Source organism: Astatotilapia calliptera, chromosome 4 (assembly GCF_900246225.1).
Source record: "Astatotilapia calliptera chromosome 4, fAstCal1.2, whole genome shotgun sequence".
NCBI lineage: Eukaryota > Metazoa > Chordata > Actinopteri > Cichliformes > Cichlidae > Astatotilapia > Astatotilapia calliptera.
This window is the reverse complement of record NC_039305.1, coordinates 15,604,980-15,621,921: the sequence shown is the minus strand read 5'-3', so window position 1 is coordinate 15,621,921 and position 16,942 is coordinate 15,604,980. Positions and strand designations below refer to the sequence as shown.

The 16,942-nt window shown below is 41.4% G+C and overlaps 1 protein-coding gene across 1 annotated transcript in view; it reads right to left on the bottom strand.

The window, feature by feature from the left end:
- Positions 1-123: 123 nt before the first annotated feature.
- cyth3b (cytohesin 3b) overlaps positions 124-16,942 on the bottom strand; it is a 41,993-nt gene continuing 25,174 nt past the window's right edge. Inside the window, exons 4-13 of the mRNA XM_026165055.1 lie at positions 15,443-15,509; positions 15,224-15,342; positions 14,715-14,795; positions 13,116-13,228; positions 12,098-12,246; positions 11,470-11,581; positions 7,876-7,952; positions 5,143-5,214; positions 4,838-4,992; positions 124-2,372 (exon numbers count right to left, since the gene is read on the bottom strand). Of these exons, the coding sequence (XP_026020840.1) occupies positions 2,300-2,372; positions 4,838-4,992; positions 5,143-5,214; positions 7,876-7,952; positions 11,470-11,581; positions 12,098-12,246; positions 13,116-13,228; positions 14,715-14,795; positions 15,224-15,342; positions 15,443-15,509 (1,018 nt within the window). The 3' untranslated portion in view covers positions 124-2,299. The remainder of the gene's footprint in view (positions 2,373-4,837; positions 4,993-5,142; positions 5,215-7,875; positions 7,953-11,469; positions 11,582-12,097; positions 12,247-13,115; positions 13,229-14,714; positions 14,796-15,223; positions 15,343-15,442; positions 15,510-16,942) is intronic.

Below are 16,942 nucleotides of genomic sequence, written 5' to 3'. Positions count from 1 at the left end.
GCATTCACAAAAACAAAAACAGCTCATCGTGCTCTAAGCAGCCTGAGTGCTTCATTAATAACAGCTCATTATTTATGTGAACAAGTAGGTCAGGACCGGCATTAATAATGAACACACCACAAATCTGCTTTATGTATACTTTATGTAGATACACGTAATGTACAACGTGACCAATAGCTTTTACAGAGAATATAAAAGTTAATGTAACTATAAGCCCACACAGGGCAGTAGAAGATAATATCATGCCCTGACCACAAGGCTTTCACTGTATTTTACAATTATATAGAAAACTACTGGTGTTTTTGACATCATCATCATCAATTATATAATCACCATCACCGATATTACTTTAGTATAATCATCATCATATTCACCATAATCTTCATCATCATCATCATCATCATCATCATCATAAATACAACCACCTTTCTCACTCAGTCATGGCTTTTTAACGGCGTTGTCAGTTATTTATCCAATATTCATCATCCCCATATATTTTATAATGATTATGTTTAAGGCTTTTGCAAAGAAGACCTCAAACTTCAGCTGATGCAAACTGCCAGTCGGCTCAAACATGGTTACACACAGAGTTTGTGCATACTACAACAAAGAGACCAGAAAGCTATACATTGTATATACAAACATAACTTAGGCATACACTGCTGAACATTTACAGGTAGTATTAAACCATTTCACAAATGAAAATAAATACAAAAATGATAGCTGGTTATTAGATATAGAAATGTTCAAAGAGAAGAAACACAAAGGCAAGCAAGGATCTTTAGGAGTACGAACCAAATGCAAACAGGATCACGACAACACACCGACCTTCACTCACATAGGCCATAGATAAGGGAAAGGAAAAAAAGAAGCTTAATTGGACTGGTACCTAACTGGGCTTCTGCACAGCCAAAAATAAAACCCACTCAGTAGAAAGACTTTCTCAAATGAAAGCGCTCTGAAAGTTCTAATCCTTAAGATGTCAATGAAATGAGATCCTGGTTTGACAGCTGCCAACAAATGTTATCCTGCTACTGTTTCATGTTAAAAGCATTTAAAAAGAGGGCTTTTATTGTGAAGCAGTCATAGGTACATAATATATTTCTCACTAAGATTAAGGCTGATGGAAATGGGTTACCCCATATTACATATGTAAATTATTTAAATAGTATATTTGCTATTTTTAAAAAATAATTCGATTAAAGGTGAGGAAAGGTGTGAAAAAGTCTAGTTGTAATCAAAGTCAAAACACTGTAAACAGCAGACAGTGCTGTAGTTCAAACATTCACTTCTCGAGCTGAAGATGCTTGGGTCGATCTGCAGAGGAGGTGCAAACGTGTGGGAGCTACCTGCTCTGGCGACCCCTCGTAAGGGAGCAGATGTTCAAAATGTGTGACAGGATACCGTCAAACCAGAGGTGCTGAAATCTTAAGGATTGCAACTTTAAGTCCACAAAGAGAGTTGAATTTGAAGCTTTAGCAAAAGCGCCACTGCTACTCAACTAAAGTAAGAAAGGATGCACGTTACAAAATTCTCTGCTCCACACAGATAAATGAAATCAGTCCAGCTGACTGTAAAGAACCTAAATCCATCTTTTTGTTGTTGTTGTTGATGTCCTCTGAGGTTACTCTTCAGCCGTGGCACCTTGAGAGAAGAATTCAGCACCAGAGTGAGATGACGACGTGGTCCAGGTGAGGTTGCACTGCGGTCATAACCACGTCCCAAACGTGTCCGTCCATCCCCTCATCCCACCTCCCCCCTTCTCCAGCAGTCACCCTTACATTTTGCGCACCGTGTCAATGACCACACATCTGAACTGATTCTGAATAACAACTTTTTTCATAAAGCACAATGGAGGGAACACTTGCATCACTTATGCACCCATACTGTAGATGCGGTATGCACCGATAGCATGCACACTGCTGCATACACACAAATACAAACATATTGGTCTACAATAACCCACATGCATGCATGTGCACCTGAAACATGGCAGTTGGGCTTTAGGGAAACCTATAAACATCTTATAAGCATGACTGGGGAGGTAGGGGGGTGTATATGAGATGGAGGAGAAACAAACTGGCTGGAGCGCTGCTTTCTCCCCAGCAAGTGTGTGATGTCTCCCCAGCAAGTGCATACAACTTGTGGAGAGTCCAGGAAAGAAACCAAAGTCTGCCTTCGGGGTTGAAGTCAGCTCTGTGCTCTTCAGTCCAGCTTTGCAGTGTGTGTGGTTTATGAATGCATGAACTTAAGGAGATAAAGATGGAGGGGGTTTGGAGGTTCACCTGATTGTCCCTCTTCATTTCTTGTTGGCGATGCGTCTCTTCCTGGTGGCCAGCATGTCGTAGAAAGGATCTCTGCTAATGCTTGCCCTAGAGAAGCCAATCAGAGGACAGCGATGAAATAAATAAGAAGGCCACATGAGAGGAGGGTCTCAAACATCTTTGATATGGAAATGCAGGCACATTTATACAAACGCATGCTTTAACTAGATCAGAAAAAGAAAAGAAAAAAAGTTAGTGGAGTGACCTAGTTAGGTTTCCATGGTTTCTGAAGAGGGACCCGCTCTCCTATTTTTTGTTTGTTGTCTTTTTTTTTTGGATAGTCTGGTTTGCTGGAACCTTGCACTGATTCCCTCCTCCAGAACCCGGCCAAGAACGTAGCGAACCATGCAGTCGCACACGCTCTCTTCCTCTTGCTGCAGGTTTATAGGTCTGAAGGAGGGCAAACAACAGTCCTGCTTATAGACTCTTCTGCTTAGTTTGGGGGGGGGGGGGGGGGGGGGGGGGGGAGTAAAGGCAGCCTACAAAGGCAGCAAGTGAGTCAGGAAGCCATTTGGGCTCTACCAAAAAGCTCAGTTTCACGGCTGCTAAATCCTGTTAGCACCAGCACAAAGCAAGAAGAGGCTCAACCCCCCACTGCGGATATCTCTGATTCCCTTTATAACGCCACACGCTAAAGAATGAGTGTGTGTAAGATGACTATCCTCTTTCATACTCCTCATTGTTGTGTTCTACAACCCAATTTTGTGAAACAATAACTCCACTGTGGAGAAATCAAATCAGAGCGCGGCTGCCACAGCTAAAAACCTTCTCCACCATTTTTCAGTCCTGGAAATGCTTCTTAAAAACTGATACATTGACTGGAATTATTTAATTTTTTTTTTCTAAAACACACTTTTCACTTCAAACGTGTCACACTAATTCATACAACAGCAGCTCACTTCCTTAATTGACCTACTTGGTCCAACTTCACTTCCTGACACTCAAGATGAGCAGATAAGGCCTTGCCTCTATAATCATCTCTACTTTAAAAAAAAAGGGGCAAATCATAATTTCCATAAAAAGCCTTTTATCTCCACAGAACCCCGAGTCCTCTCGGACCCCTCTGGTGAAGTGCAAGCTGTGACTTGTTAGCTTTGGTAGATGTGAGTGCGTCACCCCTAGTTTGGAGCTGCCTGTGTTGGATAGGTTTGCTGGCTCAACCCTGGTGCGTTATACGCAATGTCTAATCCCCCATCATGTCTCCTGTGAATACTCTGATAGTATAGAGAGGGGAGGTGGATGATTGCACTACATTATGGTATATAAGCACTCTGTTCTGCTGAGCCAACTCTCTTTGACATTGCACCACCGTTTATGCAGGCGATTACAAAACATCCAGCATTTAGGTCATTAAAAGCAAGGTTATCACAGCTGCCAAAGCGATGGTATACTCACTGCCAGCGTGAATGTATACGATCTGATGGAAATAAAACATGTTGTTATTCGTTTCACTGTTTAATTTAAACACTGTAGTAAAATACAGTCACGTGAAAAAGAAAGTTTTTGCAGTCGTCATTTGAAGCAGTTGTTTTCTGTAGGACTCTATCGTCTCACATCACTGCGGAGGAACTCTGGCCCACTCTTCTCTGCAACGTTTCTTGAGATCATTGAGGTTTGTGGACATTTTATTTAATGCACAGCTCTCTTAAGGTCCTGCCACATTGTAGCACCTTGGTTCTACAAAAACAGGTAAAAATGCTGCTATGCTTTGGACTATTGCCTGGTTACATGACCTAATTTGCACCAAGCTGTCAGACAGATGCTCTCTCTTGTGACTGCAGAAAACTTCGGTATACAGAGCATGTAATGATGGACTCAATGACTGTGAGGTTGCCAGGTCCTGTGGCTGCAAGACAAGCCCAAATCATCACGCCTCTACCACCATGCTGCAGAGCTGGTATGAGGCGTTTGTGCTAATATGCTGCGTTTGGTTTTTGCCAAATATGGCACGAAGCAATGTGCTTCTGTCTGAAGAACATTGTACCAGAAGTCTTGCTGTTTCTTAAGATGAAACTTTGCAAACCCAAACTATGCTGTCATGTCCTTTCAAGAGAGAAAGAGCTTTCTAATGAAAACCTCTGCCTTTGAAAATAGCAGAAAAATAGCAGACAACAGAAAACAGCAAACAGCCGGAGCTGGTGTTTGATGTTTGTGCAAGTTTGAACGTGGTGAAATCACAGAAGTATAAGGGTCAGAACAGGACTTCGAGAGAGATATAACAAGGTGCTCAAGAAGATGACCTTGAATGAGATCACCTAAACTGAAATCAAGTCAGGTTTTTGATCTCGTAAGACTTTAAGACTGCACCTCATATATTCAAGTTGTCTAGATTTAATTGAAATTAAAAAAAGAACGGGTTAAAACTGGTTTCTGCCTTAAATGAATCCAACATCAAGGAAATCACATTCACGGATTTTTTTTTTATTTTTATTTGTTTATTCTGACGTAACAACAACCATTACTGGTTTAACACTGGATCTTTGTGCCGTCATTACTATTACGAGGAATCTTACTTGATGGATTTAATCCACTCCTCCTTCTCCTCAGGCGTGGGTGCTGATATCCTGTATACTACATGGTTTCCCTCCACTACACGCCCATCTGCCTCTGTCTTACAGGCTTTGATCACCTGGCCCTTGTGATTTGGGTTGTAGAGCTCAAAACAGTTCTGAAGGAGGGACAGAGAGGGGTCAAAGGTCATCAAAAACAGGTGCCAGATAATTATCTTTGGCGAAGAAATATTTTAACAAAAAGAAGATTTAGTGAACACAGTAACCAAGGGGAGAAAGGCTGAGGTCTCTAATCAGGCAACACTCACAGGTTTCCTGGGCTCCTCCACCTCCCTGATGCTGAGATTCTCCAGTGGGATGATCCCACGAGGCTCCTTGTCCTAAAGGAGAGAGCGATCAAAAGCAGGAACATGAGAGGAGGGGAAAAAACAACCAGAGTTAGACAGAGATAGATAGAAAGAGCAATTTAGAACAAAGTCAAAAAGCAAGTATTAAAGAAAGAACAGAAACCAGAAAAGGAGCAAGGGGAAGAAAGGGGAGATCAAAAATAAAAAAAAAAATCATAAAAAAATGGCATAAAATGAGATTTCTATAAGAAAGAAACACTGGAACAGCCTTACACAGAAAATAAAAATCCACTGTGATTGTAGCTTGTTGCCCCCCCCCTCCCCTCCCCTCTACTTGTGCATGCTGCAGTCTGACCAGAGGACGGGACATAATGATAGTGTCCTGAAGGATAATACTACAGCAAAGAGAGGACAGTGCTGATGTGGCAGCAAAGAAACAAAGGCCCTGGTGGAAATCTTCAAGCACTATTGGCTAATTTTTATAGTAAGGGACAATGATTTAATAGTAACCCATGCCAACCTGAGCACATATGACAATTAAAACAGTCTGCAACATTTCATCCACTGTGGCCACAAGACAAGTATGCGATAATTACACGCTAGAGTTTTCTTTCTTTTCTATGACCCAGTAACTTTAGTAGCTTATTGCAGTTTTGTGCAGAAACTAATACAGAAAGGTGACAAACCATGTTAAAACTACATTAGTTGTGCACAAGGACAAAGTCAAAAAATGAATCCCAATGCAGAATTGCCAGAACTTCAGTTCCTAGAAGGGCAACTTCAGGGTCTTAAAATGCTTAAACGACACATTTCATAGCAGAAACAAGCATGTTCATAGTTTGGTGGTTTGATTCTGTACAGCACTGCATTTCCTCTTCATTGTAACTGTAGTGTGACACATTGCTGGGGGTATGGCCACTTTTAGTGACATATGCTAGACTCCATAGGCTTCTTTTTAAGCGGGATCTTTAGACCGTGTTTCTGGTGCTGGTGCCTTTTTTATTTTTAATTAAATTATTTGATAAATAAATGTGGCTTGCTATGCACATAACATTGTGTCCAAGAAGTCTTTTATTCTATGTTACTTAGCGCTGATTAGCAGAACTAATCTGTGCTAACTGTATGCATATCTGTGCCATACATGCATACAGTCTATGGCTGAAAAATCGTGTACATATGCTGATTAGTCATCCACACTCTTGTCCAAATATGGTCACTTCTGGCTCCTAAGAAAGATGGAGGTATTTTTTCCTGGTCTTGTGTAGTAGGCGGGTCCAGCGAGGTGGCGTACCACTAATCCCTTCTTTGACTGCTATCTAAGAGCTTTGAAGTGGTAACATTTTCTCTTTTCTCCCCTTTTTGCTTGCTTTGTTTATGACTACCTACATAGCTGTTCTTGTTTTACCATAAGTTTAGTTCAATTAAACAGATTTTGAATTAAAAAAATAAAAAAATAAAAATAAAAAATAAAAAAAAAATCACAATTTTCACATTGTGACGTGGTCTGTGGTGCCACTGCAGGGGGGTGGACGCACCGGCACGGAATCTGCAATCACGCCTCGCCGGCTTAAAAGCTGAACTAGGTCCTATTACTTTGAGACCTGTACTATGAAGCAGCATTTGGTCTCTTCCGGTTAACTTCAGAGTTAACCCTGGGTTTTTAGCACCGCAAAGGTGGTTCAGTTCTTGTTCTTTGGAATCGGAGATTAGCAACAGGTGTGAAATTGCCACCAACTGACCAATAAATTCTCAGAAAATAGCATCACCCTTCATGGAAGATAGTTCCAAGGATTTGGATAGTAGGAGGGTTTTTAGAGGCCCCTAAAGTCTCTGTTTCCTCAGTGAGAATCAATAATAAATATAGATTCTTAGACACAACCAGATGACTTGATTTTCTTTCCCGAACCAAAAAACTTTTCAGCCTGTGGTCCAAATCAGTTCATGAGTTTGTAAACTTGTGGCCTTTTCCTGTGGTTTGATGTCCTTTGACACAGAGACGTGAACTCCCAGGTGGACTGAAATGTAGGAACCTTCAGTCCATTAATGGCCAAATAAGACTGGGCCAAGAGTATACTTACACTCTGTGTACTCTGCACATCTCTCACAATGCAAAGCATACCTGGCTACAGGAAAGTGTTCAGCTCAAAATTGCAGTGTGTAGCTTTTAGTTGGGTCGGATCTCTCCATAAACAAACCACTCAGAAGTCCATTTGGAAGGCGACACCTTTTCCAAAGAGTCTCTGTGTTTTCCTTTTTTGTTCATTTTAAATGGACTGAAAGGGAGAGAAAACACCCTTAAACTGAGACGTAAGAACAGGTGGTCACAAACCAAATGTTGACTCAGAGGCCGCTTTTTATATCAAACTACCAATAAACGGTGTGAAGACAGTGCAACATATTCAGTTATGTTTGGTTTGTAGAGTTTACATGAAGAGCTCCCTGCTGAAATCCATAACCGTAACAGCAGTGTAGCAAACTTGAATTGTTAATCCTCGTCGTTTTTCTGGTGCTATGGAATAAACTGCTTGTTATAATTAACAAGGAGGCTGTAGACTCAGGGTGGATTTCATACAGACTTCTGAGGATAAAAATGAAATGCTCGGCTCTGCGATGACACAAGCATACACACACAGCGGCAGAGATGCCTTTAGTTAATAAAAAAAAAAAAAAAAAACATGTTGGTGTGAGACTCACAGTTGTGTATTCAAAGTAGTAGAGGCAGTTGTCCGTCAGGATGAACCACCTTCTCTTCCAGGTTTTCACTCTGCCCCCTGACAGGAAAAAAAAAAGAGGAGACAGGAAGTGACACAAAGGCCGCAGTGACAGACTGGCTGTCTGCCCTCAGGAAAAAGAGCAGGGAAGTGATGGTCATTAATGAAGCCAACCAGCATCCGCTGTGTTTCCTTATGCGCTTTAAAATGACAAAAGCAAACATAGGTAGATATGGTTGGACTACTTGCCTGCAAGCAAGAGAGAGAGATTACTCTTGTAAATGTAAGAAATCAAAGCGGCCCAAACCAGTTATTGACTTTAAGCATTAACTCATTAGTAAATGTAATTCAATTTCCTGTGGCTGATCATTTCCAAAATGTCATTATTAAACACATACAATATTTCACATGCCTTTGAAAATTCACTTAGTGGGTTTCCTGTGATTTCCATTCAGTTTTCTGTGACGCTGCAGCCTGAGCTAACAGACAAACGGACGTCTTTTTAGTTTCTTGAAGATGTTTCAGCAGAATGAAGATAAGCTTCTTCATTCTAAAAGCTAAAGGTGAGTCGAAAATACTGGAGGTGGTCCTGACACTACACTGTCATGTGAGTCATGACTGGTAGACACATGGTGACAGAGGTAGAGCAGGTCCTCTACCAGTCCATGTCCCATTGCCAGAGGTTAAATATCCGTTACTCCCTATCAGCGTTACCAGCTGATGGACCAGAGTGACGAGTTGATACCCTTTATCTTTTAGAACTGAAGAAGCCTTTTGCATGTGAGGTGAAACATCTTCAAGAACCTAAAAGGAAGTCCAGTTCCCTTGAAGAACCTAAGACTACCATGAACTGGTGAACCCGCGAGACCCAACACAGACATTTCACTGTATGTGCACTTTGTGTATGCTCAGGGCTGTTGTAGATTTCTGTACCTGGGCTGTTTGTAGAAATCGATTCTCGTAACGACAGACTATACAGAGTTTCAGCCTTATCCCAATATTCATTTTTAAATAGAAGACCCTGTTTGGCTGCATATGCAAGATATTTCGGGCTGTGCCTCTTCAAATGCTCTGTGCTGCTACAGCTGTGCCACAGGAAGCTTAAATGTAAATCACTGACAACTGAAAACTGTTGGCTTTGACTTTTGAGACATGCAGGCAAGCTGCCTTGTGTGAGATTGCAGGCTACCAGCACAATCTCGCCCAACTTCAGGCTTAGTTAACTGATGACTCGAGCAACTGATAAATTATTACTGCCGTTGCCCATTCATTTTTTAAGGCAACAGGATAAAACCTCATTGGCTCTCAGGAGAGGAGAGCAAACTTGATGTGAACCTAACTTGGCACGTAAAGCACCCCTGGAGGTGAAAACGCTCACGCAAATACACGCACGTATCGTACACGACACCCCAGAGCAAGTTCGCCACCTCACGTGTTCATTTGTGCAAACTACATCCAAAACTATGTGTGTTATTAATTCCTAAGCATGACTTTTACTGCAGCATTTCCTTCCTGTTTTCATGGTCCCCTCACAGAAGCCTACATGGGTCACAGACAGCTATAAAAAGCTCTGTGTTTCCTTACATTTCAATAGACCCTGGCTATTGAATTAGCACGGCCAAATTTCCGCTGAGCGCAGAGAGACATTTGCTAAAAAAAGGCCTTATTCCTCCGTATCCTCCAGGGTTTATCTTTAGAGAGTTAAATTAGAAATATTACAGTGAGAACTGGTTGCGGGGGAAACTGCTCCAGGGAGGAACCGTGCAAGAATGTAATCATGTTAGGTCTGTGAGCCACAATGGGGCTATTTACATTCATACGCACTAGCTTGATGAGGCTACAGAGACGTTACACAGAGTTTAAAGAATGTGCAGGTCAAAGCCAGGTGTGTGTGCATGTGTGTAAACACTGTAGTAAAAACCAACCACCTGCAGTGACTTTGCTCTTTAAACCAACAATATGTGGGCTAATAAACAGGTATTATGTCCAATAATAAATCACCGCCATACAGTAAATTATAAGCTGTTATGTATGTGAGGACTGCTGGAGTACCTGGCAAGTGATGGAGCGAGGTTCAAATCAGAAACACATGGGATCAGAGGGGAGCCAACTTCAAGCAGAGTAAAAGCAAGATTTATAAATGCATGACCTCATTTGAGACACACACACACACACACACACACACACACACACACACACACACACACACACACACACACACACACACAGTCTTGTTTTCATAGCTTTGTGGGGATATCTAATTGACATAATGCTTTCCCTAGCTGCTTACCCTAACCATCACCATTAAAATTGAATGCCTAACCCTAACCCTTAGCCTAGCCATAACCATAACCTAATTGTAACCCTGACACTAAAACCACAATTTGAATCTCAAAAATGACTTCAAACTTGTGGTGACGGCATTTTGTCCCCACACAGCTGTTGGTCCCCACAAGTATGGTAAACTTCCAATTTTTAGTCCCCACAAAGATATGTAAACATACATATGTACACACACACACACACTTCAAATGACTGAGATGTTTTTTTCTTCCTCACACAATAAGAGGAGTCCACGTCCAGGCTAATAAACAATGTACGTATCATTTCTAAACTATGTTTATACAGAGCTAATTGAGAATCTGCATCTGCATAGCTGTACTTGTGGGTTTTATTATTTTTCTTTTAAGCGGGCTATAATTTGTCATACATCTTTTTTTGTAGTTTTAATAAACAACAACATGACGGGGTTTTCATTAGAAAGTCCCTCACACCATAAAGTATTTAAATATATTAAAATTAGTTTTACTTTGCTTGTAAAACACCTTGTGAAGCCCATTTAAAATTTCCTGTGTATGCGGTTCACATAAAATCAGCTACTGCCCTTTTTTTTTAATGTTTGAGATATAACTCACAGTTCATAATTTCAAATCATGTGGCTTTTAAATAACCACAGCCTGGCTTTTAGAAAGAGAGGAATTCACTGATACATCACAAACAGTTGGTTACATTTATAATTATATCTGAAGCTTTGTGAGTGACAGAACTCAAAGTTACTGCTCGTAAGAATCATAGTTTCTAGGTTAAAAGGCTTTTTGTCAATCGTTAAGTTGACCTTGAAGACCTCGGTGGATGACTCTGCTCTACACCCCTACACTTTTATCTGAATTCATTCAAAGCTTTTCGAGCTTTCATGTTTACAGACAGAATGACATGCATGCATATTTTATATGCACTGTTTGCTCCGTTCACAAACGCGACCAGACCTTCAATGAAATGGATCATGAATACACTCCCATGTATAAACTGTAAGATACACGACTTGTATATAAAAGTTGAATGTTTGCTGTTCTATTTTTAATCATATGGGTGTGTTTGCAAGGTTTTATCTATCTTTCAGTTAATGTTTTATGATCAAAGGAGAGTGCACGAGCAACAGTTACCACGCAGTTTAAGTTCTCATGAGTCTAATTCTATAGTTGCAGACCAAAAAGAAAGAAAGCAGGAGTTCCTAAATAAAGTCAAGCCGGATGTTTTGCATTCCCCCAGAACCTGAGCGCGTGAGACTCAGACTAACCTAATTTAAGCAGCCAGCCTTCTCTGTCTGGGTTGAAGAAGGTGTGCGTCAGGTCGTTCCCGTCGTCCTCGGGGATCTTAAAGGGTTCACTCTTGATGCTGTCGTATAGATTCTGCACAGAGAAAGAAAAAGCAGAAAAACGTTTACGCTTAGATGAAAACACACACACACACACTTCTAACTCACGTGCAAAAACATTCAAGCCTTCAACTACCGGTGCATTAAACGTGACACTGAGAAATCAATTTTCAGACAAAGACAAAGATTCATACATCAGTGACTCTGGGACCTCGAAGATTTTTTAACAAGGTTCCTTTTTGTACTGAAGGAGCACTTTGGCAGACACGACAGCCTCTCGCATGCGAGTCGATCGACTTGTTTTTCGTCTTTTTCTTATTAAAGTTCATCATTATCCTGAGCTGCAATGTCTCAATTAGGGAGGCATGACTCTACTTTTCACAGAGGAGACCTATAAGAGAACCTATAAGTTTCCTTTTTGTCTGCCACATTGAGAAAACCCCAAACATTTAATTTAATCCCTCCACTTTTACCTCCATAGTGTTTCAAATGCATACCACATAGGATAAATTCATCAAACCTGACGAAGTAATCAAGTCAAAGCTCTCACCCTGAGTAGCTCCTCTGGGAGATCTCCCCCTTCATTGATTCCTCTGTTCATGGAGATGAAGCGCTCCACTGGGGGCTTGTCTCTGACGTTGGGATTATGCAGGCTGGTGTTCAGCATGATAATGGCAAAAGATAGAACGTAGCATGTGTCTGTGGAGGTAATTACACACAGTGTCACAGGGAAACAACCAAATACAGCACATGCACACTCCACATGTGTGTGTGGAGGTTATAGATTAGTGTGGATGTGATAAAAATAGTAGGCCATTCAACTTATTTGCCATAAAAGGGAATTAGAAACATCTTGTAGCACATTTTCACACCACAGATTGAAGGAAAACCTGATAAAATGGAGAATTTAATCAACAGAAAAGCCCATCTTCTGACACAGTGTGTTCCTGCTCTTACGACTCGGTTTCATCCATCCACACACTAAGAGCCCCAGACAACATCCTCTGCATGTAATTTATAACCCAGTGTGCACCACTCTTGAGGGATGACCAATAACCAAGTCTGGGTGTGTCACCACTGCACCACATCAATATTCACAACCCGAGCCGTCACCTGCATCCTCCTTAACACTAACACGTGAGCAGGAAGGCTATGTGCAACAAGCCAAGACGGCGCTAATGACCGCTATTGACCGGTGATCAATTTCATTATCACTGCTGGAGACACGAATGCTGATCACACAGGTAATGAGCAACTTGCCAACTTCAGTGGAAAACTGTAATTGGACTTCAGGTCCACTCAAGTTCACAGAGAGGCTGAAATAATGAACAAATATTCTGAAGCTGCACCCCTACGCAGTCGTGAAATCTCCGCATGTAGCCACAAGGTAAAGATTTATACAGGTCCAGCTGTCCAGTGAGAGACGACAGACAGACAGAGGCATTGATTTGAATCCGGGTGGTCTGGTGGGCAGAGCATGTTATCCGTCCTGGACTGTCTGGCTGAGTCTGACTCATATATCTGCTGCGGTGCAAACGTGTGTGTATGTGTGTACGTGTGTGTGGTACCTGTGGACTGGAAGACGCCGGGATTGCATTGGCAGTACCTGGAGGCAAAAGCCTCCATCATACGATCAATCTTCTGGGCTTCGCCGGGAAGTCTGAAGCTCCACAGAAACTGCCTGCAACAGCAGAGAGCGAGAGGAAAAATGTAATGATGTGTCATGAAATATTGATGTGAATGTTTGTAACAGTATCTGTGTTTTTCCCTGTGAATTACAAAACAGTATTACACGGCACAGACATTTCTTTATATTAGGAGGGTGTGTTTATGGCATAAATGAAGACGTCTTTGCCAAGAGGCAGTTTTGTTTTTCTAGTGTTAGATTAGATTTTGATATTTCTGCAAAAAAAAAAACAAAAAAAAAAAAAAACAGCACAAAGAACACTCTTGTCTTTCATGGGACACCCGACAAACCAAACAACTAGAAGTTAGAGCAAACTTTTAAAGCTGTGCATTGGAAAATACTCTATTTTTTAGCACTTTGAACACAGCTTTAGGCAGGAATCTGATACACTGATCACCTAACTTGATGCGCAGGTTTGCATGACACATTGTTGACATATAAGAGGTGTGCACACCGGCTCCTCTGTTATCAGTCGCATGAAAAAAATATTTATTTAATGGTGACAACACATGTTAATGTAAATCAGCATAAAAATATAACGTGTAAAATACGTTTTGTCCCAGAATTTGCCAATTAGTTAATTATATGTAATTCCAAAGTAGGTAACAATGAATATACGTGTGACAGTGCCCGCACATAACAAGAGATCAAAAGTAGCATCGTTGTGCCTCCACTTGATCTCGTCACGGCCACAGTGCTAGTGCAACAAGTGTGACAAAGCAGAGGCCTCATCTGAGCTTAAACCTGGATCAGTTTTTGCTTGGATGTGCAGAGCAGCGGTCTCCTTGTGGACCGCTTTGCATGGTTGGTCGTTATGCTCTCCTCCAACTTGATTCTTATTGGCAATTTAGAGAAAAGCACTACATCAATAACATCTCAGCAATATCCAATCCCATATGAAAAGTGTTTTGCGAATTCAACAACAACCTGACCAACTTACAAATTTGCAAATCACATCACAAACGACAACATGACCAAACCATCTAAAAAAGAAATTATCAGCTAGCCTAATTGTTCTAATATTATTTTTATAATGCCAATTGGTGCATCCCGGGAAAGGTCTCTGACAGATACACCGCTCCCCCCACCCCCACCTTCCCTGCAAACAGTCGGTTGGCTCAAGTGTGGGAACAATTTCAGTCAGGCCAAGATTTTTTACAGCCGTGATATAATGTCATATTTCAACAGTTTACAATGGGAAAACCAAATATGTGAAGTGAAGCCAAGGCGGATTTCTTTCAGTTTGGTCTGTAAAACTCGGTGCACGTCTGGTGTTTACTTTGCAAAAGAAAAGTACCAAAGCAACAATAAAACTTGTAAAACACCATCTTATCGTGCTGCAAACTCCCGTATGTTGTTTTGGCTGGTTTTTTATACTTGAAAACAAGCCTGCCCTTCACAAACTTTACAATCTGCACTGTAGTACCCACTCACCGTCGCCTGCTTTAATTCTTTCTTCCTAATATGAGTTGTTAAGTACCTCAAGGCTTGAACGAGGTTGAGGTCTGCAAACTCGTGAAGCTCCACAAACGCCTGGAGGACCTTAATGTTGAAGTCATCCCTGGGGTGGTGGGGAGAAAAAAAACCACATGTGATGAGTAGTTCAGCTTAAACAAAAGCAGAAGAAGTGATGAACTCCTATGCTCAGTGACTGAAGGTGGAAAGCAAAGTCCTGCAGCCACGTCACAGTGCCACTCTCAGACAGAGAGCCACTGTGCCGGCTGAGACAGGCAGCGTGATGTCCCCTGTTGTTTTGACATCCTATCCCCATTGACTTCCCTTCGATAAGAACCACATGTCCCCTACACTTTTTTCCCCCTCTTTCAGCGGCACGGTCTCCTGGCACTATTGTGCTCCATAAATCCAGACCACCAATTTCCCAGGGCTCTATCACTGATGTCTGAGCACGTGCAGTGCACATCTCACAAGGATGTGGGGAGAGGAAAAAGAAAGGTGGAAGGAAAACAGAGAGAAAACTGGAGAGCTCACCGTTCCCCTAAATAGTCCCCGATGACTGTTTTGTTGAGCCCTTCTCCTTTGTAGAGGAACTGTGCAATGTCCTCTGGGGTGTTCTGGAGAAGATCATTCTCCAAAAGAAACTGGATTCCCTGTTTTTAAAGAGAGAGCAAGCGCAGTACAAATAGGTATTTTACTCAGTTTCAATGAATGATTTAAATTTAAACTCCAGAGCTGTGGATCTCCTCTGACCTTCTTTGGGTCCATGTTGAACTTTTTCCTTCCCATGGCGATCTGCTTGTTTCTTTGTGTGGTTTTGCTGTGACAAAAACCAAAAGAATAAAAAACCCAGAAAACATCCTTCACATGACAGCCGAGTCCAATTTTGCTCCCCGGCTGCTGCGTGTGTTTAGTAGGTCACTTTGTGTCGAGTTTATTCAGGGCCTGTCACAACTGTGTTTACCAACCACTCAGTCAAGTAAAGGCTGAGTTTACATTTGGATTAAATTGAGAAAACTTGAATTTCGTTCACAACATGTGATTGTGCATCAGCTGTTACTGCTCACTTGAGTGTATCTTGTCCCTTTTCTTTAATTCATCTTAGCTAACTGGACGTACATTGTCCCTATTAATGCTGGAAACCCTTTTTGCTCTCACTCCTCGGGGAAATCTCCACCTTTGCGTGTCTTTGAACGCTCCCTAAGCCTTACGTATGCCCAAAAATAGCTGGAGCCCCTTTGCCAGCTGCGCCTGAGACACACAACAGCCTGACACGACCTCGCCCCACCTCAGCAACCAATCAAATGCAGACTGTTTGGTTAATGTTAAGTCGAGGGACTGTCCTGCTTTTCTCCTCAAACAATGGGGTATTAACATGTTAACACACACACACAAACTGACAGGTGTGAGTCTCACTGCAAAGGTAACTGTTAAAAGAGTAGCAGAGCCAAAGCAAACAAAAACTAATGAGCTGATCTCTTGGCGGTTCATTGAAGCCATCCAAACATGCAACACTACTACTTTTTGACTTGACTTCATTTAAATCTCCAACACTATTAGCTATCCTGCTAATTAAGGCCTAGAGACCAATTAGTGACCATCTAGGGACCACTGGTCACTGGGGAAAAGAGTGCATTCTGCTACTGGTTGATGAAATACATTGGTTAACTTGGTTAACTAAGGCACAACTTTGAAGGTGAATGTTTCACTTTTTCCAGTTTCACAGCTTCACAATCGCTCGGAGAGTAAACTGAGTGTTTGCAGACAAGTTGGCGATTTCCATGTAAACTACAGAGGGACGCGGCAATCTGCTCATAAACAAAGCAATCACAAAGAGGTTTTTGGTGGAGCACCACCCTCTTTGCAACAGATTTCACCTAGCATCAGCTAGCAACCACTCAACAACTATTCAGGATATACACATTTCCTTAGCAATCGGGGGCACCGACCACTTTCTATGACTGTGTGACTGAAGCTTAATTTAGCATTTGAGGAACTGCTGGTACCAGCTATTTAAATGTTCGCTTTTTACTTCTTTAGTCCATTTGATATAATTTAAAATTAATACTTTTTACATGAATTTATGTAAAGAAAAAAAAAAAGATAAAACTTCATGTTATCTTGGTCCTATAAAAACACCAATGAGCATTATTATTATTTACTTTTAGATTTTATTGCCTATTCAACGACAGCTTACAGACAAAACTAAGAGCCAAGAAAATGCTATCATAAGCACACAATTCATAATGAAAA